This window comes from Ovis aries, chromosome 3 (assembly GCF_016772045.2).
Source record: "Ovis aries strain OAR_USU_Benz2616 breed Rambouillet chromosome 3, ARS-UI_Ramb_v3.0, whole genome shotgun sequence".
Classification (NCBI taxonomy): Eukaryota; Metazoa; Chordata; class Mammalia; order Artiodactyla; family Bovidae; genus Ovis; species Ovis aries.
In genome coordinates, this window is record NC_056056.1 from 34,396,987 (window position 1) to 34,420,842 (window position 23,856).

General features: G+C 44.8%; 1 protein-coding gene across 2 annotated transcripts; it reads right to left on the reverse strand.

Moving 5' to 3' along the window:
• Nucleotides 1-1,336: 1,336 nt before the first annotated feature.
• GTF3C2 (general transcription factor IIIC subunit 2) lies at nt 1,337-21,356 on the reverse strand. Of its 2 annotated transcripts, none has more exons than XM_012166708.5 (19): nt 21,204-21,356; nt 13,792-14,062; nt 13,308-13,629; nt 12,436-12,715; nt 10,510-10,604; nt 10,010-10,087; nt 9,761-9,859; nt 8,436-8,663; nt 8,153-8,264; nt 7,830-7,938; nt 6,535-6,560; nt 6,221-6,350; nt 4,264-4,408; nt 4,004-4,165; nt 3,740-3,827; nt 3,354-3,482; nt 2,914-3,066; nt 2,656-2,763; nt 1,337-2,378 (listed from the first exon to the last, which is right to left on the reverse strand). In XM_012166708.5, the coding sequence occupies exons 2-19, from the start codon at nt 14,036-14,038 to the stop codon at nt 2,160-2,162; spliced, it is 2,730 nt and encodes a 909-aa protein (XP_012022098.2). In that variant the 5' UTR covers nt 14,039-14,062; nt 21,204-21,356; the 3' UTR covers nt 1,337-2,159. The 2 variants fall into 2 exon arrangements, with proteins under 2 accessions (XP_012022098.2, XP_012022088.2); XM_012166698.4 differs by lacking the exon at nt 21,204-21,356 and adding an exon at nt 20,727-20,752.
• Between the last annotated feature and the right edge of the window lie 2,500 nt (nt 21,357-23,856).

Here is a 23,856-nt window from a genome sequence, read left to right on the forward strand (position 1 = left end):
GGAGACCAAATGTGCCAAATTGGACAGTTGTAGTTTGAAGTCAGATTATCAGCAGTTCTATGACCTTCAGACTGCTTAAGCTCTCAGAATCTTTATCAAGTAAAATGGGGCAATATTGACTTTTTGGGGTTAAATTAAGTCATATATGTTAAAGTACTTGAAATAGATCAAATGCCTAATATATATTCATTTAGCCTCATTTCCTTCCTCTTGGGAACACATGGGAGAGAATAATTTTCACTGGAGAAATCTGGGAAGCCCTTTGGTGAAGGTTAGAATGAGCTGGAACCTCCAACAATGAATAGTACTTAGGTGGAGATGGTGGAAAAGGACATTCCAGAGGAACTAGTTAGAGCAAAGGCACAAAGGAAGAAAAGTGCAGGAACCCATGGATAAGGAATGGTTGGAAGGGGGATGGCCTGGGGAGTAAACGGTTTACGGTAGAGAAAGGAAGCAAGGGCTGAGAGCATTTTCCTGATTTTCTTTTGGAGGCTGAGATGAGGGCAGAACCAGCAGCAGGGCAGGGCTGCCAATACCAGCCTACAGCCTCAGTGGCATGGGTCCCCAGACCCCATCTTTCTACCACTAAAAGTGGGATTTCATGGTGCAGTGCCAAGGAGCTGCTGTGTAGAATGAGCAAAGCAACGCTGCAATGGAAAGCACTTCCCTACCAACTGTCACAAAAACAAACTGGCATAATCTGAGCTAGCACAATAGGATGGTGCAATACTTGGCACTGACGTGAGTTGTGGTCCCTCTGCTGCTAATGGTCTGGGTTGCCTCCAGGTCTGTTTCCTCTCCTGCACAGGAAAGGAATTGAACTACTTGATTCCTTTCCCCTTAAAGGACATTTTCTGACATGTGATAAATTCTCCACTGAAGAGGCAGAAAGTTCTTCCCAGATATTTGTCCAATCAGTCTAGAGTGCCAGCGGGTTTTGTTCCAAGAAGGCACTGAACTAATCTCCACTCCCTTCAATAGGAGCTGGCTGTGTGCTTTTCTCTTACTTCCTAAAGTCAGCTGACTCTTCCCCTGCTCCCCACAACCAAACCTCAGGTTATACTCATACATTCGAAGACTATTGTTTGCCTAGTTCTCCTTGGTGGCGGGGGGTGGGGGGGGGGGGGGGGGTGGTCCATCCTTGCTTAACAGGCAATACTGCCGTCACTATGAGCCTGCAACATCCCACAAGAGGACTCTTAACAAGATGAGATATACTACTGTGCTTGGATTTTAAATACCTCCTATACAGAGAACTGAAATAAAGTAGCTAAATATGTTTAATAAGTCAACAATGTGACAGAAGGATCAAAAACCATGACGTGTGAAAGAATGGTTAAAGTAATTGATGATATTTAATCTAGAGAAGAAAAGACTTGGGAAACACATGATAGCTATTTTTAAATACTTAAAAGAGCAATCACAGGGAAGAGTGACTAGATTTCCTAACACCCATGGTAAAATGTATAGAGGTATACTCTTTGACTTGATATAAAGGAAGATTTTAAAAACATGACTGTCTAGGAGTGCTCAAGAAGGGTCAGATGACCAGTGATTGGGAATATTTCATAAGCAGGAGCAAGTAAGATCTGAGCCACTCTTCTGTTGGCAGGGCGTCTGGTGTGTTCCTTAGTTAAGGAAGTCCTATAAGCAGCTTCAGTCCAATGAGTTACCATCACCTGCTCGTGAGCCTGTGTGTTGGGTACTCTAAAGAGGAAGTTAGGAAGGCAGTAATATTGGATCCAGAGTATAGTCAGACAGGAGCCTTCATGCAGATACCCTTTCCAGTTCTCCAAACACCCACTCACATGTGGTCTCAAAAACACCCAGTACCTTTACTTAGCTTTACCCACTTCACAATATGCTCAATATGAGCAATTTGACTCCCAAGCCTAGGTCAGGCTGAGTGTTTCTTGTGAGTCATAGTTTTATGCTGAGACTTGAGAGTTTGTGGAGGGAGAACCCCCCTGCCCGCGGGGGGCCATGATGACAGGAGAAGTCTGTGGAAGGAGAGGGATCTAAGGGGTCCTGGGGAGGCAGGTCTAAAGATCCAGGCCTGGCAGCATCACTGTCCAGGAAGGCCCCAGTTCCTATGGCTGTGTGCTCGGAGCCAACTGTTCTCGGCAGACTTCATTCCGAGGGTCCTGTGGGGACCATGACTAGGGACCGGGCAGGAGGCAATGGCTGGTTGGAGGAAAGCCAGGCCCTGGAGAGGGGGAGGCCAGCTGGAACATAGCACTGAAATGGGCTCGGCTTTCAAGCTGCATACGGTGGCCCAGTGGACAGGTGAGTCCACGGACAAAATGGATCCGAACCAGCCCCGACTGCCCTCCAGAGACCAGCCATCCATAGGAGTCCAGGTTTGGACTGAAACGTACCTGTGAAAAGAACAGAAAACAAAAGCGATGCTCAGAGTTGGTACTTCAGGGTGAGTCCTAGCTCTAAGAGCAAAAAGAAGGGCCGCAATCTGAAAGAACAGGACCATGATGGGGTGAGAAGCAGGACAAGAAGACCACGAAAGATGTGTTTGTCGTGCTCTGGAGGATGAGGGTGTGGAGCTGTTTCCCCTCCTTTGCCATCTCTGTTACCTTTTCCTCTCCGATTTCATGGCTCACAGGCTCAGAGTAGGGAGGAGTTGAGAGGTAAGGTTCCTACCTTATGAATAGCTTCCAGCTGCAGCCGGTCCAAGCAGAGCCGCGTCTGCCCCTCTCCCTCCTGCATGCGCAGCATTGGTTCTCTGTGGGGCAGACCGTGGAACGAACGCTGGGGAGGAGGGTATGAGAGGAGAGAGAAAGCGAGCAGATTCTTAGTTTTGCATCTTTCTGCTGCAACTCCTCTAGATCCCCTGCTATACAAGGACTCACGTCTTCTACGTTTTCTAATGCTGCACCCATTCTCCTGGCCTCAATTTACCAAATCTGTGTCTTGAAACAGCAAGTAGTGATGATTGACCGTTTCAGCGTAAGTTCGAGCCTTGGGAGGGTTGGGGGCCCCAGATGAAGCAGAAGTGTGGTCTTGACCTTCAGGACTGTCCTGATATGGTATCAGATCTGCTTTATATATAGGCTAGAAAGAAGAATGTGAGATTAGGTCCTGTAATACTGAAAACCAGGTAAAAGTAAAAGAGAGAAATTTGGTTTGGAGCAGGAAAGACTTTAGGGTAGAAGAAAAGGGTATGTTTAAACCTATGTTCAGATACACGAGGGTAGGGGAGATTATGTACAACTCTATGCTAAGACTTCTAGGGAGAATACTGGGGCTGGGAGACTCTTCTGCTACTTGGCAGCACTAATTTGGGAGGTCAGGTGGATTAGGACCCAACAGATGGTGCTATTAAATATTCATATACGTACGAATCTTCGATCTAAAGGTCGCTTGACATTTGTTGGGTTCAGTGCCATATCAGGCAATATAGCTGCAATGAGCTCTCCAGATATATCTCCTGCGGCTATTGTCCCGAGCCAGTCAGATCCTGAAAGACTCTAATAGGAAGAGACAGATATTTGTCATTCACTCACTCACTCATTAATTCAGTTCTGTGAATTGGTAACAACTGCACAGTCTGAGGGGGAAAGACATATTCACATAAACAAGCATAAATAAGTTTAACATAATCCATATCCTTGATGATAATTACCACACACCTATCTTCTCTTTCTTTCCAAACCTATGGCCTCTTTCTGACCACCACTAGGAACCGTTTGCCTATGTACTGAAGGTTTGGAAGAGAGGGGCTCACCCAGACAGTGCCTTTTCGAGGAGCAGTGAAATAGGCCTTGAAACCAAGGTAACCAGCATCAATGTAGTGAATTCCACAGAGTCCATAACTGTAAGAGATAAAGAAAAGAAAATCTTCCTTTTTCTAAGATTAGACTCATTTCTTCCCCCAAAATCCAGACTCCCTCAGTGAAACAACCCTCCTCTCCCCACAACAAACTGGCACAATGCACCCCAACCCTGAGGGCCTGTTCCCAGAGCTCATCCTCTCTCCATCCTGCCGTACGAGGCATAGCAGTTGTCCTGAGCCACGGTGACACCATTGTAGGGGAGCAGCCAGGCCAGCTCTGTACTCAAGAAGCGCTTGATAGAGTTTATTGGTTCATAAGGTCGTCGAAGGTCCCAAAATTTGATTTTCCGGTCACTCCCTGCAGAGGCTAGGAAATGACTGTGGAAAGATGAGAGAAGGAAACGATCAAATCTAAACAACTCTGGAAGAGTCAGCCTGTCCTCACCTCCCACTGCCACAACCCTCCTGTTCCATACCTGTTAGCTTTGCACCACTGAAGAGTACGCACAGCCTGGTCATGGGCTAGGAAACACTGGAAGGGGTAGAGCTTCAAGGAGCCATCAGAGAGCCGTATCCGCTGCAGGGGCGAGTTCGTGGGGAGGTTCCATAAAACCACCATGCCTGAGGGTCAGGAAAGAATGCATAGGTGTTACGGTTAGGTTATTGCTTCCCTGGCGGCTCAGTGGTAAAGAATCCACCTGCCAATAAAGAAGATGCAGGTGACATGGGTTTGATCCTCTGGAGGAGGAAATGGCAACCCACTCGTCTTCTTGCCGGGAAAATCCCATGGACAGAGGAGCCTGGCAGGCTATAGTCCATGGGGTGGCAAAGAGTTGGACACGACTGAGCACAGCACACAATAATCTCTTTTCCTTGCTCTAATTTCTTTCTCTGGCTCCTAGGACCTATGTCTTCTACTCTCAGATCGATCCCTTATGAGAGACTGGAGGGATCATGATTAGCTAGCCAACATTCCCTCCATGGTTTAAAGACTCAACCTGATATTTTTAGTTCCAGTGCTCATCAACATAAAAGTAATAGCTTAGTTTGAGATCTACTATTGAAAGATAGATTGAATGCAACCAGTAAATAACAGTCAAGGGTATTTTTCTTATTTTTAAAGGATAAACCCTTTAGGACAAGGGTTGGCAAACTATAGCCCGGGGGCCAAACACAGCTTGCTGCCTGTTTTGGTAAGTCTGACTGGAACACGACCACACCCATTTGTTTCCCTGAGGTCTGTGGCTGCTTTCACTTTACAATGGCGGAGGTGGATGGTTCCAACAATGGCCAAACAGCCCACAGAACATAAAATGTTCACTGTCTGAACCTGAACAGAAATGTTTGCCAACTCTACTCTATGGCAAAGAGAACAGGCAAAGAGCCAAAAGCAACATGTAGAGGAATAGAAAACAAATGGACAAATAAACTAACTGGGCTGATCCACAAAGCAAGCTGACCAGCCTGGCAGAGGATGAGGTAAACAAAAGTATAACTTTGATCAATGTAAAAGACATCCCCTTTTTATATAGAAACTCAGTAAATGTAACACTTATGAGCCTTTCTTGAAAAAACTTGACAGTGAATTACAGCTAAGCAATTTAAATAACAGAGCCACCGAGGGGGAGCCTGAGATGAAAGGTCTGGTGGAGACAGGCACTCTTTTCAATATAGAGTTAAGATTTAGTAATTCTGGGAATTAAGATGGCAAAGCAGCGTCAAGTATCACATACCTTGACAATGTAAGAGTAAGACCACCAAAAGGGACACAGGAGATAGTGAGAGGGATGAAAGAAAGCAGGGTAAGAGTGCTAAATTCCTCATCCCCAGCAGAAAGTCTACTGGTGTGCCAAAAGTGAAACTGTTATTTAAAACCAGTAACAACTGGGACTTCCCTGCTGGTCCAGTGGTTAAGGATTCACTTTGCAACGCTGGGGATTCAGGTTCGACCCCTGCTTGGGGAATTAAGATACTACATGCCACAGAGCAACTTAGCTGAGCCCTCGTGGCACAACTAGAGAGTCCGTGCACCACAAGGAAGGATCCCACATGATGCAACCAAGATCTAATTCACACAAGTAAAAACAGTAACAACCTAATGATACCAATTACTTAATGTTACTTAAAATTTTTATTTTTTCCCTTTTTAATCTTAAAAGTATCTTTATGATCCCATTTTTATAGAATTCTTTCTCTTTCCATCTTTTATACACGCATAGAGAACAGCAAGAAATGATGTTTATCTATTCTTAATTTTTTTTTTCTGAGTGGAAAAAGTCTAGTGATATTTTTCCCTTCTCTGTATTTTTTCTACAAGCATGAATATTTATAACTACATAATGTTGAACACTGAACCAAAAGGGAAACAACAACCAAAAAACAAGCATATACGAAAATTTAAAGAGCAATAGTTCCCTATGTTTTGTTTTTTACCATTGTAATATCCAGCAGCCAGGTGGTGGTGGGGCCGGGTGGGCATCCAAGCCAGGCTAAGGCACTGACCACACTCAGAGGGGTCTGAAGCTTGCATAGACCCTACCTGGAGGGTTGCCACACATTGAACCTGCAGGGACAGAGAGACAAGACCAGGATTAGGCATAACTACTGTCTGGAATGAAGGCTCAAATCAGTGTTTAGTCAGCACGGGGTGGGAGATTTTCCAGAGGTGGAAGGAGACTCACTGTGGAATTGGTAAGGGAGGCTCTAGAAGATGGAGCCTCGGCTAAGGGAGCAGGCTCCTCACTCACCTTATAGATGGCAGGCTTCACTGCATCTGTGAGGAAGAAGGGCAGAAACTGAAGTTCTAGATCCAGACGGCTGGGGTCCCAACCAGGCTGAGCTCGCAGACCAGCACCCCTGCCCTCTCAACAATGCCCCTCCCTCTCACTTTTCTCTTGCCACCATCAATGTGTGAACTTGCCTCTGCTTGCCCCCAGATCCTTCTTTCTTCCTGTTCTACTTGACTGTGCCCTTCCTCCTATGAGAATGGCTAATCTCTCCACTCTACTCTCCTCTCATCCTCTCTTTCCTTACCTAGAACGTGGCTCATCTGATCTCCCCTTCTGGACTCTCCACTTTCTCTCCTGCTATTGGGTCACTCGCAAGCACAGAAGTAAAACATGCACTCTTGTCTCTGGTTAATCAAATGAACAAACCAAAGCCTTCCTTTACCCCTTATTTTGGCCACACCTCATGGCATGTGAGACCTTAGTTCTCTGACCAGGGACTGAACCTGTGCCCCTGCTTGCATTGGAAGGGTGGCTTCTTAACCACTGGGCTGCAAAGGAACCCTCCCCCTTTACCCCTCATTCACTTCCAGCCACCGCCCTCATTTATTATGATCTCCTTCACAGACTAACATCCTGAAAGAACTGTCTGTACACCTCTGTCCTAACTTCCTTAATTCCCACTCCCTTCTCAATCCATGCCTAACACCAGAAACCACTAAATAGGGGATTTCTCAGAGTTTAAACCTAGGGGCCCTCTTCTTTAAACATGTAGTACTGTTGAAAAACAAATAAATTTAATCAAATGGGAGCTGCCCTTCTCTGCCCCTTCCTCTTCATGCTCACCTTCAGCTCCATATTCTCCTTCCCTTCACATGAGAGAGCGTGTTCTCATGTATGTTTGGTGGTGAGCGGGGGAGAGGTAAGGACAGGGCTGGGGGAGGAAGAGGAGTGTGGCAGGAGACAAGCGCCAGGCACCAGCCTCAGCCTGCGGCAGCCCCTCACACAGCCAGCTAACTGGGGCAGTGAGAGGGGGAAGACCTGAGAGCAAGGAGAGCATGGAAGTGGGGAGATCAAAGACAATGTGCTCCAAGAAGGCAGTTACAAGACTGCAAGAGAGAGGACAGCTTGCAGGCTGCCAAAGAGAGAAGTAAAAGAATGGGGAAGAGTGAAGTCAGAATGGGAGGAGTGACTGGGTAAGGCTCTGCACTGGAGACACTGGGCCTAGAGGAGTTTTGGGGTGCAGGGATGGATAGGCCCTTCTAAGCTCTGGCCACAACTCCAGCAGCCCCATTCTCCTTGGGGGCAGTACTCACCTAGGGGCTGCTGAGCCAGCAGGGCCTCGGGATGGGGAAGGCTGAACAGCAGCACCTTCCCATCTGAGCAGGCAAGAGCCAGGAGACCCAGTCGGGGCAGGAGAGGAGCCTAGAGGGTGACACCAGATCTGCACTGAGACTTGCTGCTGGCAGGCATGTCTCAGAAAATGCGTGAGCTTCTGGTCCCTGAAAGTCTGATATGGAGTTGCTGGAAAAACTCCACCCCCCACTCTCCAACTTCCCTTTCTCCAACTCTGGGAAGACCCAAGTCCCCTTCGTTCTGGCTGAGACCAAAGGCCACCCCACAGTCAACTGGGAAGTACCTTCCGAGGGGTGCCTGGAAGTTCCCATGCTCCACTGGGGCAGAACTTGAGGTCCCAGATGCAGCCATGGTCACAAGCTATCCCGTAGACAAAGTGGGCTCTGTTGCCAAGACTGAGAGAGAGAGCATGTGCAGAGAATGGGTAGGAAGGAAGGGTCTAGAGCTTCTAGAGCCTGTGTTCCCCTTGTCTCAACCCAGTCTGAGCCTTCCCCTGCTCCCAGCCCAGCCCACCCTTCTTTCCTCCTCCACCACTCTCCCCTGGCAGTGTCCCAGCCCCACCTCACCAGCTTTCTTGCTGCAAGGTCCCAAGGTCCCAGAGCTGGAGCAGCCCAGGGCCCGAATACAGCTGGCTCAGTGAGTGTGTCTCATTCATGTCAGGGCTGGAGAAAAGAGCCACATACTGCGAGGCTGCTGACCCCTCTGGCACCGGGCACCAGTCCAGAGCCCAGAGTGGGCCCCCCGTGAAGAAAGACACATCCAAGCGCTCTGGGTGTGCTGTGATAGAGCTAAATCTAGAGAAAAGGCAAAGATGAAAAAACGGAGCTAGTAAAAGGCAGTAAGGACTTCAGTAGATGAATGGATAAATAAACTGTGATACATCCAGACAATGGAACAGTATTTGGCATGAAAAAGAAATGACCTATCAAGCCATGAAAAGGCATGAAGGAAACTTGAATGCACATTACTAAGTGAAAGAAGCCCACCTGAAAAGGCTACATACTGTATGATTCCAACTATAAGACATTCTGGAGAAGGGAAAACTATGGAAACAGTAAAAAGGTCAGTGATAACCAGAGGCTGAGGGTGGGAGAGGTAGGGGATGAACAGGCAGAACAGAGTATTTTTAGGGCAATGAAAATACTCTGTATGATACCATAATGATAGATATCTGTCACTAAACCTTTAACCAAACCCATAAAATGTACAACAGTAAGAGTGAACCCAAAAGTAAACTATGGACTTTGAGTGATTGTGATGTGTTGGTGTAAGTTTATCAATCATAACAAATGCGCCCCTCTGGTGAGCGATTGTTGATAATGGGGAAGGCTGTGCTTGTCAGGGTGGGGAGAGAGGGAGAATATGGGAACTCTCTGTATCCCCCTCTCAGTTTTGTTGTGAACCTAATACTGTTCTTAAAAAAGATTAAAAAAAAAAAAAAAAAGCAACGCAGACAGAATGGGAGCACCACCTGGAGCTCCTGACTTAAGCAAGCACCAGAACATCACTCACAGTCTACAAGTGAGACCAGGCCTAGCCACCATGTTATCTTCCTCCTTTCCTTCCCCAAGTCTGTCTAGCTCCAGGCTCACCTTCAAAGGTGACAGCCCATGCATTCTGATTCACTACAGTGTTCACTCTAGGGCCAGTCTGTCCAGGTCTAGCTGAGTAGATGTGACCTTGAAAACTTGTTCCACCCTCAACCTCCCTAGGCCAGCAGGGATAAGCGCTACAGATTAGAGGGGGCTGAGCAAATAAAGGCAGCTCTCCTAGCCTTGGGACCAACTAGACCAGTATTCAGGGAAGAACAGAGCCAATCTCCCATCCCTTCTGACATCCCTTTTTCCTACTTCTGTCTCCCAGAATCAGAAAAAAGAGATGCAATCGTCACCTGTTTATTCTGTAGAGGGTGCCATCTTCAGGAAGTCCTTCACGTTGTACAGAAAACAGCGGGGACTTCTCTTCCTGGGGCAGGTAGGGAGCTGCCTCACTAGGGGATGGCAAAGGGAACAAACAGTCTAAATGAGGAAAAGTTTCACCTGTACTGGGATTCTGATGATCAATCTAGAGTCCTCAGTTACCCTTCTGTCTCCAGGGGTGTCACCCACTCCTAGATTTCAAAGATGCCCCTTCAACTTACAGTTCAGGTAACAAGCGCCACTTCCAGGCTAAAGGAATCCATTCCGCAAACTCCCAGTATGAATGCTTCTGATCTCGGCTGGAGGAGCACAAGTAGCATTAGTGAAGGAAGAGAGATTCCAGAGCAGCACTGCCCCATAACTTTCTGTGAGGATGGGAGCAATCTGTTATCTGTGCTAATCTAACACACGAGCTGCAAGTAGCTATTGGGCACTTAAATGTGGCTAGAGCAACTGAGAAACTGGACTTTTAATTATATTTCATTAATTTTAAATGAAATTTAAATGGCTTCGTACAGCTTGTGGCTACCATATTGGACAGCACATCTTGAGAGCTTCTGCCTTTGCAGCAGTACCTTTGAGTTACAAATGTCATTCCCGTGTTCTACCCTGCGGGTGCCTGCCCCCCTTTCTCACAGCCCCACTGCTAGGCTGGGTCCTCGGTCTTCCTTTGCTCTCCACCCCTACCTTTCATCCCCAGCTCCCGTTCCCCAAGTCTCACATATCCTTGGTGAGATGAAGGCACTTCCAAACAGGGGCCATGATGTGATTTGGTAAGCCATTGTGAGCCATTCCCCGGACGTGTGGCTTCTGCTTCTGAGGATCAAATTGAAGAAAGTGTAAGTTAGAGAATTTTACAGGTTAGAGAAAATCCTCAGGAGAGAGCTGTCTCAGCTTTTTCTTCTCCTGGTACTACTTGCTCTCTGATTTTTCTCCTATCAGCATCTTAAACGATTTGTATCTTAACCATTACAATGACCTCTCCATCTTTTGCTCTTACTTCTCCAGCAAAACCTGCTCTCTATTTCCTGTTCATCTTCCTTGGTGTGTCTCTACAGCACTTAATTCAGAGCATTCCTATTTGCTTCCTGAAGCTCCTGCCCTGGGGGTAGTCTCTCCTTATTCCTTCCACCGCTATACCTTCGTAGTCTCTCCCTCCTTTGAGGGTTAGTCACTGACGGTATTTCCTAGAGTTCCTGTGTCTTCTCAACCCTCAATACATGTACTCCTGGTAATCTCATCCTTTGACTCATGGCTTTGACCCCCATTTTTATGCCTGACTGCATCTTAGCAAATGTAACCTTTACTCAGTCTCAACTTTTCTACAAAATTTAGACTCATACAGTGTGGTGCTGAGCCATATTAGAACTTGAGGCAAAAGTGAATATCACTAGTATACTTCCTGCCTTTATTGAAAATTTTTATATTTTCTTTCAGCATATTGAAAATGTTTATATTTTCTTCTTTTTTAATATTTTCTTCAGCATAGATTTGTCGCATTAATTTTTATTTTAAAAATGTTGCAGTGAGACATTTATCTTTATTAGAGGGTTTTGGTGCTCCCTTAAATGCACCTGGGAGGAGTAAAGCACTGGTCCCGTATATCTGACTGGCAACCAGATGTCTCCAGAAGGATGGCCCTTGACCCATTGGCCCCTCCAACTCGACATGTCAGACAGTAAACTCATCACTTTGCCTGCCTACCTTCACCCTTCCTGCATCCCCCAACCTTTCTGTGTTCCCAAGTTCAGTATATGAGAGCATCATCAAAGTTGGAAACTCCTACCCTTTCCTCTCCTTCAACTCCCAACTGCTATTAATTCTCTTACATATCTCTTGTATCTGTCTCCTCATCTTTTCTTCCTCCACTGCTTAGTTTAGGCCCTTACCACCTTTCACCTAGAGAACTGAAGGTATCTTCTCATTGTCAACTGCAAATTAACCTATTTTCCTAACCGATCATGTTCTTTTCCTATCTACAAACCATTGTCGTACAGAGTTTCTGTTTGGGATGACAAAAGTTTTAGAAATGGCTAGTGGTGATGGTTATACTACATTGTGAATGTACTGAATGCCCCTGAATTGTACATTTTAAAACAGTAAATTTTGTTATATCTATTTTACCATAATTATACACGCACATACTCTTTGTTGGCTCCTACCAGTTTCATTTCTTTCATCCTCTCTAGTCTAATCTTCCCCACTTTAACCCAAGCCCTATGCTGCAGCCACAACCAATTTCTGGGAAATCATCCTCTCTGGAAAACTTCTGTTCCTTTCAAGACCTAACTCAACTAGCGTTTCTATATGAAGTCTAAGCAGTTAACCATCCTTTCTCTATATGCCTAAAGCATTCTGTTCACTCCTGGTGCAGCATTTATTACACTGTAAGCTTTGTAATGGAGGACCCTGTCTTATTCATGATTGTATTTCCTAGCACAGAGGAGATGCTCAGTGTATGAACAAATAATCTTGTTTGGCTACACCCTCAGCTCCCAAAATCTCAACTGTGTTTGAAGTTGCTCTTTCTTAACTTTCCCCTGTTTTGGCCATCCTAGTTACTAGGCTAAAGCCTTCCTTCTGGGCACCCTGCTGATCCTCCCAATAATCCTATCTCTCCCTCCACTTTCTTGTCCAATCAGGTTACCTGAGTAGATCCTCGGGCAGTGCTTCGGGGTGCTGCAGGCTCAGGGTCAGAAGAGTTCTCACTTGGGGCCTCGCTCTCTTCTGCTTCTTCAGCCTCAACCTGGAGAACAAAGTCTTCATCCCGTGCGGTGTTATCCCCTTCTCCACGGAGACAGGCTGCCTGCGGCTGGATTATCTTCGGTTGGGTAGGGCTGCTCACCTGGGGGCCCTCAGGACAGGACACTGGAGTAGGCAGGGCTGTTGAGAGCTCTTCCGCCAGTTCCTGAAGATACAGAAGTGCCCTGCAGGACAGGGCAGAGTCAGAGCCATAGCACAGCCACTTCACCCAGAGTCCCCTCTGCCTGACACTTGGCTGATTCTCATCCCACTAGATCCTCCCAGTGACCATGTGAAATGGCTATTAATTTCCCTTCCCCTTTGACAGATGTAGAAACAGAAATCCAGGAAAGTTAGTTAACTTGGCCAAGATGATTCAGATCACATTGTGGAATCTGAACCCAGGTCTTCTGACTCCAAGTCTGAAGTACCTCACATTCTACCACAGTCAGAGATCACTGAGGGAAAATGGAAAGGATGGAAGGACATATATATATGCTGACGTATACAGCGCAGTGAAACTGCAGTGAAGACTTGGAGGAAATAGTGGAAAATGTGATAGGATGAGGTACAGAAAGAAACGGCCCACAGACAGAATTTAACCACAGACAGAAACTGCTGTTTTAAGACCTAGAAGATTGCTCAAGTGCCCAGAACCCAGCACCACCCCTGCTTACCTGACACCTCACCACAGTCCACTTATCTCTCCAGCATCTGCCCCACCCCCACCCCTTCACCCCAGCCCCCCTCCACCAAGCTGTGCCCCACAATCCTTACACTTGGGCAGCCCTTCGGCGGGGTCGTTCCCCAGGAGGGGTCTCAAAGTCCTCAGGGGGCATCTTTGGATGTGGAGATTCTGGCTGATCTAGGCCTTTGGACAACTTCAGCAGTAGCAGATCTGCCTTGGACTTTCGACCTCGTTTCTTAGGCATGGGGGTGGACAGAGGGTTGGATTGATCTAAGAGACCAGGAACCCGAGGGGCTGATGGAGAATTAGGCTGCTGGGGCCTTTTGGGGCCTTTCCGTGTCCTACCACCTCTCTTCGGGCCAGGCTTTGAGGCCCTAGGCTTTGGGACCTTTGACATCTCTGAAGAAAGATCTGTAGAGAAGAATATGGGTCTGTGAGATGGGACCAGAGCTCAAACCTCTTTGGAACAGATTACACCATATCCAGGTTGTAAAGTCCTATGAGCTTGACCTGCTCTCATTCATCTTAAGCTGAGCATGGGGGGCTAAAAGGCTGAAAGGTCAAGGGACATACCTTCCTGTTGCAGTCTGGAGAGGCTTTCCTGCTCTGGAAGGAGCCTGCTCTCATCAAGAGAATCATCATATCCAGGGAAAGGGGTAGATAATGGCATCTCTATGGAAGCCTCCACACTGGTTGTTTCTGAGGAGGCCTTGACATCAAGCTGGTTCAGCACCTCTTGTCCAGGAGAGTCTACCACAGTCATGCTCCCCACGGGGCCGGCCTCCTCCAGAGCCATATAGCCGACCCCGTAGGTATCCATCAGCACCCAAAAAAATGGCTGCCCCTGCATGCAAGAGACATACAAATGACTAGAAGGAAAAAGCTTCCGGTAAGAGCTCAGATTTTTCCACTTTCCTGTCTTTCTCTTCTCATCATTGTTCCTCCAACCTCCCCCCCACCTTCCCCACCAACCAGAAACCCAAACTCTGGTCATTCATTCATTCAGCAGTAATTCCTAAGCATCTTCTATATAACAGGCACTATTCCAGGAACTGGTAACATGACAATAAGCAAGGCAGACAAGGTGCCCGACCTCATGGAACTGACAATGAACAAACAATAACAAGCTACCATTTAGTAAATGCTTACTATGCGCCAAGTACTGTTCTAAGTGCTTTATTTAGATGATTTAAAGTGAATGAACAATTATTTAACCCCTTTCTCTGAAACCTACTGAAATGAATCACTCCTGTCTAAAAAAAAATGAGAAAGAAAAAAAAAAGTCACCTGTTTTGAAGCAGGGAAGGGCCACAAGTTTCTAAAATAAACTATAAAGTATAGCTGCCAGATACTATAAAATTTAGATCAAACTGAAGGAGGACAGGATGACTAGAGCTAACATCCATCTTTGTGAATATTAGTCAAGGTTCAGATTTATTTAAGGATAGGTAATTTCTAGTGTCCTGCTAGCAATCTTTCAGCTGGATGGGGGAGGTGGTAGCCTATGAGACAATTAAGGAACATCCCACTACATTAAGAAACTATTTAGACATTGAAGAATAGACTAAAAAATAGTCACGGGTCTTCATTTTCTTCAAACCCAAAAAGTCAGCTATGCAACCACGGACCAAAGTAAACTGACAATGATAAACAAACCAGTGACTGCCACACCAAAAACCTGAGCAACAGAGAACTCTACAAGGGCCCAGTTTGTGACCAGAATAACCTACCTGTTTTTGACAAAAGGGAAGAAATAACTCAGATCAAAGGAGGAATCTCTGTATATGTCTTAAGGATGCAGAATTCATCAGCCTCAGTGGAAAGTGTGTTAATACAAATACCATAAGAAATATCATACAAATTAAAATTTCCAACTGTCTCTCTTCAAGAAGATATCCTTATGAACTATAGTAACAGCCAACTCTCTAACTCAGGTGCTAAGGATACATTATAACACCATGTGCTAAAGATAGGATATAACAATATCAAGGTAAATAGAGGTCAATGAGACTCCACCTACATTATTCTCTTTGTTGCTGTTTAGTTGCCAAGTGGTATCCTGTTCTTTGCAACCCCATGGACAGTAGCTCACCAGGCTCCTCTGTCCCTGGGATTTCCCAGGAAAGAAGACCAGAGTGAGTTGCTATTTCCTTCTCCAGTGGATCTTCCTGACCCAGGGATTGAACCTGCATCTCTAGCATTGGCAGGCAGGTTCTTTACCACTGAGCCACCAGGGAAGCCGACATTGTTCTCTGGTAAACAAACAGCAAACCTTGAGAGAACTACTCCATTCAAAATCAGGAATAAGCAAAAAGGATCCAATGGGACCTATGCATAGTTGCTACAGAAAGAATAAAAAGGACTCAAATGAAAGGTGAAAAGGACCGTTTCAAGGAATGTCTCCAGAAAACAAGAAATTTTCCAATAAAAACTTCTATATTTTCAAAAAAGCCAGAGACTGTGAAATCCAAGAAATAAGAGATCAAAGAAGAGATAAAACAATGGCAAGGCAAAAAAAAAAAAAAAAAAAGAGTTGGTAGTCATAAGGAAAGAAACTGAATAAAAGAAATGAAAATCAGAGGAGAAGCAAAATGTTGAAACTACTGAAAAGACAATCAGGGGTATGAAAGGTGTTTGAGAGAAACCATGCAGGCTATAAAGAGATACTGGTGACTAGTGAAAAGATGGTATGGGTGAAAAGAGAAAGTGGGGAGCCAATATATGAATAATTGCTATTTCTAAAGAACAGAGAAGAAAAATGGGACTAGAAAAAAATGTTCAAGGACCTAACAAAAGAAAATTTCCTGAAAAGAAAAACAGAATGTGTACTTTCCTGAAGTAAAGCAAGTTCTCAGCCTAAAGTTAAAAGGGCTTATCGTATAAAAAGGACACAAAGATCAATAAAGACTCATCAAGAAATATTTGAATGAAAACTAAACTTCTCCTACAAGTCGGGGCGGGAGGGAATCAGGTCAGCCTGGGAGTTCTCAGAAACATTTGATGCCAGAGGATAAAGAAACAGAAGGATCAAGAGAATTCTTAATTGTCATTCATGTAAAGATAACAGGATGACATTCTAAATATAGAAACTTCTACAAGTTTCTAGAAATTACAAAAGTAATCCCCCGAACAGAGGAAGGATTAGGGGAAAAAAAAGTTTAGGAACAAGTGCTTATCAAACTGAGAAGTGGTTCATAGCTGCTGGTTCAAGAACCACCTGGCCTCTCTCTGCCACGGTAGGGAGTCACAGCTGAATCAAGAAGCCCCTGCCATAGGTGATGGCTCCATAAACAAGCTGCCTCTGCAATAATCAGAAAGTGACTGACTGAGGCAGACTCTTCTCTGGGTTGCAGATCCAGAACTGTGTCACTGCCACAATCTGCGAAAGCAGAATGCATGCCCTCTGGCCTGCCTCCTCTCTAAACTCAAGTCTAAATTTGAGTTCTTCAAGAGCATATTTGATTTGCAAGACCTAAATTATATTCAGAATCTTGAATGGAAAAATCCCAGGAAGTAGAGTTTCTAGCTTTCCAGGCTCACAAGTGGAGGTTGCTCATTCTCTCGAATTCCACTTACCCCAGAGTAGAAAGTGGGATCAGTGTTTTCTCAGTTCCTCTCCAGTGCCAATTCTTGACCGAAAAGTCCTCCCCATCTTGTAAAACCTTGTTCCTTCCAAGCCTGTAACATCTGGCTAAATCACTAGTATCCACTCCACTGTCACACCCTGGACCTTGCCAACATATTAAAACCTTCTTTTAACTTCCAAAATCACTAAGACACCCACTATCTGATCACGACCTCCCATCATTACAGCCAGGTTGCTCAACTATGATAACTGTATCTACTCTTCACCATGTTAATTACTCCACTATCCACCGATCACTCCAGTTTCTCCCTGCGTCAGCCATATCCCATCTAGTTTAGACTCCTTTATTTTAATCCGATTCTTGTTGATATTACAAACTTCCTTTCTTTTCATCTTTTTGTTTCATAGGCCTGGCAAAACTCAAGTCCTGGATGAACCAATCACCTACTGCAACCAGCGCATCTAAGCTGGTTGGGCACTAAAGTCACACTTTCTTTCTGTCAGCTCCCATACCCTCTCCTTTAGTGTCTAATCCCATAGTCTTCAGCAAATGACTAAGTCTTAGATTTCTGAAACAAAAACTAAAAACCAGCGGTCAAGAATTCGCCTTGCAATGCAGGGGCAGGTTCGATCCCTAGTCAAGGAACTAAGACTCCATGTGTCACAGAGCAACTGAGGCCCTGTGCCATAACTAGAGAATCTGTGCACCACAAGGAAGATTTTGTGTGCTGCAACTAAGACCTGACATAGTCAAAAAAATATTCAAAAAGAAAAAACCAAAAGCCATACTTCAATTTCTTGTCAAATAACTAACACTCCCTGCTTGTGAGTCTGACGTCCACTTTCTGAAGTCAAGCTTTCCAGTTATGTTCTAGCTCCATGCCCTCTCTGGGCCCACCCAAGGAAACTAGCAAGCCTTATCTTTTTCCTTTCCCTTGCTTCCTTCTAAACTGGAGCAGACGCCTTCTAACATTTAACAATTCACTTGTTTCTTGTCTTTACACCTAGTTGGCAGCTTTTTTGCTTATCTGCAAACTCACTACTTTTGTCCTTCCAAAGTATTCAATTTAGTTTGCTTTCTTTTCTTTTTTAGGTTTGTATAAAACCTTTAGTTGATACAAAATACATATAAATATGTGTAGAATGTAAATAACAATAAAACACCTGTGTATCTGCCATATTTCAATTCAGTTTTAATAGAAACGTAACTTGTACATACTCAAATTTTCTTAAAGTTTAAACATATGTCACAAATATATAAATATAGTGACAAATCAATTGACATTAAAAATGATGGGAAACAATACAATAACTTTTGGCAAGCATTCAGATCAACTAGTGAGAGTACTCAGACCTACAGGAAAAAAAACCTATAGGCTTCGAGAATTCAGTGTGCCATGGGCATCAGTTTGCATGCTTTATAGAGGAAATGGAGAATGTCAGTTAATAGAGGGAGTTAGTTAAATAAAGATCAGTTAAGAGAACTTCTATATGTCTTGAAGATTTCTCCATATCTGTACACATACATCTATCTCATTCTTCTGGGTTACTATGTGGTGTTCCATAGGATTATAGTTTATTTGGATATTTCCCATTTAATGAACAATTGGCTTATAATACTATTACAAATACTATTGCAATGAATATTCAAGTATAGATCTCTTCAGTAATGAGAAATTATTTTTCTAGAATAATCATCTGAAGTGAAATTACTGGGTTAAAGGGTACACACATTTCAAAATTTGATACTTCCAAACAGGTCGCCAAGATGAAAATCAATTTATACTCCCACTAACTGTAAAAATGGGTATACTCATTTAACTACCCTTGTCAATCTTCGATTTTTGCCAGTCTGATGGGTGAAAAAATTCCTCCTTGTGTGTGCTTTTAGTCACTCAGTCATGTCGGACTCTTTGCGATCCAGGCAAGAATACTGGAGTGGGTTGCCATGCCCTCCCTCAGGGGATTTTCCTGACCCAGGGACAACCCATTTGAAGTTTCCCTCATTGCAGGCAGATTCTTTACCCACCAGGGAAGCCCATTTATTTGCATTGTCCTGATAATAACTGAGGTTAGCAACTTCTTTTTTATATGTTGGACATCTATGTCTTTTATGAATTGCCCATTTCTGTAGGACAAATTGATCATTTTCTTATTGATCTGTGGAGTTATGTTGTGAATATTTTTCTCTGTATCTACCTTTTTTAACTTTGCTTATAATGTTTCTTGCAAAACTAAGGTTAAATTTTATGAGTTAAATTTCTCAGTCTTCTCCTTTATGGCTTTTGTGTCTTTGTGGCCACCCTGCCTCACACAGGATCCCAGCTGCAGACCAGGGATTGAACCCCTGCCTCCTGCAGTGGACGTGGAGAGTCCTAACCACTAGACCACCAGGAAATTCCTGTCTTTAAAAAGGTATTTCCTACCCCATTGATAATAATATCAGAATATAAAATATCTTCTTTTATTGTTTTCTAATGATTTGTAAGTTTTAGATCTTACATGTAGCTCTTTAGTCCATCTGGATTTTTTAATAAGAGATATGGATATTTACTTATTCCGTATCTATTTTCTTTATAAGTTTCATAAGATAGGGACCTTGTCTGTCTGATTCATTATTGTATCCAGAAACTGGTACATGGTAAGTGCAATCATTAACCTTTGTTGATTTAAGGACTAACTTCTCAAGGTACAAGAATCTCTATAAGGATTCACTTCTCAGAGAAGGCAGGAGCAGGGCGTGGTGGTTAATTTCCATTTTTGACTTTACAATACAAATTTTGGACACAAGCAAAAGAGGTTTAATAAATCTGTACCAGGATTTACAAAATTTTAAATCTGCACCCCAAATTGTCTGGTTCCCATGCTGCTCCAAGGCTGCCAGCCTGATCTCCCCAATCACGGAAAATGATTAGGTAACCCTGTTCTGCAGGTATGGAAGTATTTTACACACACTACATGGTCTAATACACTATTTCCAAAGTGTTCCTATGGTACAACTGGTGGTCTGCAAGATGACTTCTGATACAAAATTGAACAATTTAATTTGATTCATTATGTTTTTATTTTAACTTGTATTTAAAAAAACCTTAACTAGTCCATGAAACCCATGGACTAGTTAGATCAAGACTAAAGCACTTAAACCTTAAAATTAAATCAATTTAAAGAAAACAATTAAGAAAGTGCTACAGTTGATAAGAAACGGTAGCAAAAAGGAACGAAGGCACAGGAATGACGTTTGTGTAACAATATGCCGCTGGGGCCATGGGGCTTGCACCCTGCACTTTTAACAAAGTGAGTTTCGCGGGTGAAGCTGAAGTCGCCACCTCTCCCTTCCCGAACAGAAAGCCAAGTTGCTGCGTGATAAAAGGACTAGATTGGGAAACATAACTGGCCCCTGGCTGCGCCAATGGGGTTGCAGCGCGCGGGGCACAACCCCCAGGGTTAGAAGGACCTCGCCGAGGAAGAGGCTGAACACACTACAATGAGAAGACTTGACCCGCCACCCCTCTAGGGGTGACCGCTTGCCCTTTCTCAGTTCTGGGAGTGGGGTTAGCTTTCACCACTAGCCTGTTCGGGAAGTGAGCCGTGAGTTTCCTAAGGCTGAGAACTACAGTAGGTTCGCAGAGTTCGAGGTTTGCAATGTTCGCAGCGCCGGGGCCCGGACACAGGAAAAGATGTAACGGACACCTCACTGGGGAAGAAGGCGAAACCCGAGGAGATCAGAGATAGGGGCTGCCACCGTGGGTTAGGGAGGTGGGAGCACGGCGGTTTCCGTAGGAGCTCGGGGGCTGGAGGTCGCGATGCTGAGCAGAGGCGGAAAAGCGGAGCCGGAATTGGTTCCCAATGTCTTAGTGCTACCAAAAAAAGAAGGGGGGGTAGTAACCGTGGGGCCCCTCACACCCCGCTGCGGTACACTCACCCTCACCAAAGTCCTTCCGGAAGTCCAAGTTCGAAGATGGCGCCGCCTGTCTGGTCGCCGTTTTATGACGAAATCTAGTAGCTACTCTTCATTGACGTCCCCACCCCCCCAGTGCACAAGGTAAACACGTGGGTTTGGTCGGGAATTTGTGCCCCAGGACGTTTTCTATTAGACTATGTATTCCATAATGCAGTGCGGCGAGCGTCCCCGAGCCCGTCGCAGCGGGCGCCGCTCCCGGGCCTCCGAGGCGCGGGGGACGCGGCACGGCCTTATGGGAATTGCAGTGTCCCGAAGGGAAGACTGACGCCTGCGCGGTGACGGCCGTCGCGCCCCCGCGGGTTCCCACGCGGCTTCTATGCGAGCCTCGAGAGTGCGGGCGCCCAGGCCCGAGTGTCGCTCCCGATCGCTGAATCCTGGCTTTGTGCGAAGACTACTGGCCCGTGGCGGGCAGGGCCGGGCAGACCAGAGAGTACTTACCCGCAACCCCCGCGCCGTCGAGCGGAAGCCTGGGAGACAAAGGAATCCGTGCCTTGGGCCGCGGGGGGACGACTCCGGCTTCCGCCCCAGGGCAGCCCCCAGCAGATCCAGCCACTAGTGAAGCCAGGGATGGACCCGAGACCGAAACACAGTGAAGGGGAGGAGCAGAAGAAAAGCCTGGCTTGGAGACGCTCTACTCAAATGATCCTCAGGCTTGGACCCTCCCCTTGGTCGCAGGCCTCTCCCCACTCCCTCCCTGGGTGGTCGGTTGTGGTTGGAGAAAGAATGCAACAAACTTCTGCCGTTTCCTGAGGCATTTAAAGCTGTAAATCACACAGGTCTGCATATACCGAATAGGAGAGTTCAGGACGTAGAAATATGGACAGGAAAGGATGGGGTAAACCAATCTTTTCCCAGATAATCTCATCTATTAAATTCCCTTGGTTACACAAAATATTTATGAAAAGCAAGGGAGAAGCTAGCCAGGATTTAAAAGCTAGAGCAAGGGGACTCCCATCCATTCGTCTTAAGTGGCCTAAGACAAGCTATGACTGTGCTGTGGCTTAGGACAGGCTTTGTGAGAATGCTGAAGTGGGTGTAGTGGAGGCTGTGTTTCCTCTCAATTTCAAGCATTTCTCATTAAAAAATTTGTTTCAACCATTTATTTCTCTAATGAACAAACCTGACTCTTTTCCATTCCTGTTGCCTCAGATTAGATTATCTTTGACTTCAACTATTGCAAAATCTTTCTCATATTAATAATTGTATCTATTTGGGGGATAAGACATTCACATGATTCAAAATTCAAAAAATGTATAGGGTATAGTGAAGAGTCTTTTCCACTTCTCTCTCCAGTCTCCCAGACCACATCTACCTAGGCAGTTTCTTGTTACAAGTCCAAGACATTTTCTGTATTTATACTCATGCAAATACATATACATCTTTCCCCATTTTAATTCAAACAGCATCCAAGTTGTCCTGCACCTTACTTTTAACTGAGTGTACCTTGGAGACTATTCCATTGCTATACATAAAAACCTTCCTTATTGTTATTTCTTGTGTGTGCTCAGTTGTTAAGTCGTGTCCAACTCTTCGAGACCCTGTAGACTGTAGCCCACCGGGCTCCTCTGTTCATGGGACTTCCCAGGCGAGAAATACTTGAGTGGATTTCCCATTTCCTTCTCTAAGGAATCTTCCTGATGCAGGGATAGAACCTGTAGTCTCCTGCATTGGTATGCAGATTCTTTACCACAAAGTCACCTGGGAAGCCCCTATGATTGCTTAGTATGTAATTATATAAATGTAGTGTTAGTTCTTATTATTAATGGGTATCTAGGTGGTTTCCAGTCTTTTGCTATTACAAACAATGCTGCTCTATGTGTTAGTGCAAGTTCATGTTTCTGAGACACAATGAAGCCAAACAAACTGAAACGGAATTTGGAACAAAAAAAAAGGTTTACTGCAGGGCCATACAAGGAGCTGAGTGGCTCATGCCTAAAAGCCCTGAACGCCCCAAAAGGTTTCAACTGTGTGCTCATGGTAGTTAACATCTTACATCTGTTGGAGAGGGAAGATTTTTTACATCTGCAAAACAACTTGGGAAATGTGCATCAAATACTACTATTGAGTTACCTGAGAGGAGCTGAAGCAGAGGATGCAGGGGAAAGGCTGTGTGGGAAGGTCCCGTGGTGTCCTGCTCTGTTACATATGGACTTCCCTGTTGGTCCAATGGTTAAGACTCCCTGCTTCCACTGTAGGGGCACGCCTCACAGGGGCCAAAAGGGGGGAAAATAAGATGCTGCTGTAAATAACCTTGTATCTAAGTTACTTCATATGTATAAATTCCTAGAAGCAGAATTGCTGGACCAAAATTTAGGTGCACTTGTGGTTTTGATTGATGGGCAGTCTTTTTTTACTGATCTGATTCTCCATCTCTAATCTCTACCAGTTAGCTTTCTAAAGCACAGAGCTGATCCTGTTGAACCTCTGCTTAATTTTGATGATTGAGTGGTATGCTCAATTAAAAAAAAAAATGAATTCATGATTTTTATAGAGAAAACGCAAAAATTCAACAACTTCTCACTGCATGGCATTGGAAGTAACTAGTGATCAATTCCTGAAAATTGACAATTTAACAAATTAAGCATTGATCTTGCCTTTCCAGTATGAATTAGTAATTCAGAATAGTAACTGATGACTAATGCTGAAGCTGAAGCTCCAATACTTTGGCCACTTGATGCAAAGAACTGACTCATTGGAAAAGACCCTGATGCTGGGAAAGATTGAAGGCATGAGGAAAAGGGGATGACAGACAGAGGATGAGATGGTTGGATGGCATCACCAACTCAATGAACATGAGTTTGATCAAGTTCCAGGAGTTGGTAATAGACAGGGAAGCCTGGCATGCTGCAGTCCATGGGGTCGCAAAGAGTCGGACACGACTTAGCAACTGAAATGAACTGATGAGAGAGAGTTCTTTATAGAAGATTATCAGCTACTAAGCATGGAATGATGTAATTAGGGAAAAAATTTACCATGTTGCATCCTCTAATGAAATAATTCAGGCAACAAAAAAGACATAATAACCACAGATAATGTATGGATCCTGATTCAACTGTAAAAAGCCACTTTTGAGACAATGAAGGAAATTTGA

What these genes read in the sequence shown, in the direction of transcription:
- GTF3C2 (XM_012166708.5), bottom strand. Translation starts at nt 14,038, where the DNA reads ATGGATACCTACGGGGTCGGCTATATGGCTCTGGAGGAGGCCGGCCCC. An exon ending in ACCTTGCAGCAAGAAAGCTG is followed by an intron (nt 8,265 to 8,435) that starts GTGAGGTGGGGC and finishes TCTCTCTCTCAG; the next exon opens with TCTTGGCAACAGAGCCCACT. An exon ending in CTCGAAAAGGCACTGTCTGG is followed by an intron (nt 3,483 to 3,739) that starts GTGAGCCCCTCT and finishes TCTTCCTATTAG; the next exon opens with AGTCTTTCAGGATCTGACTG.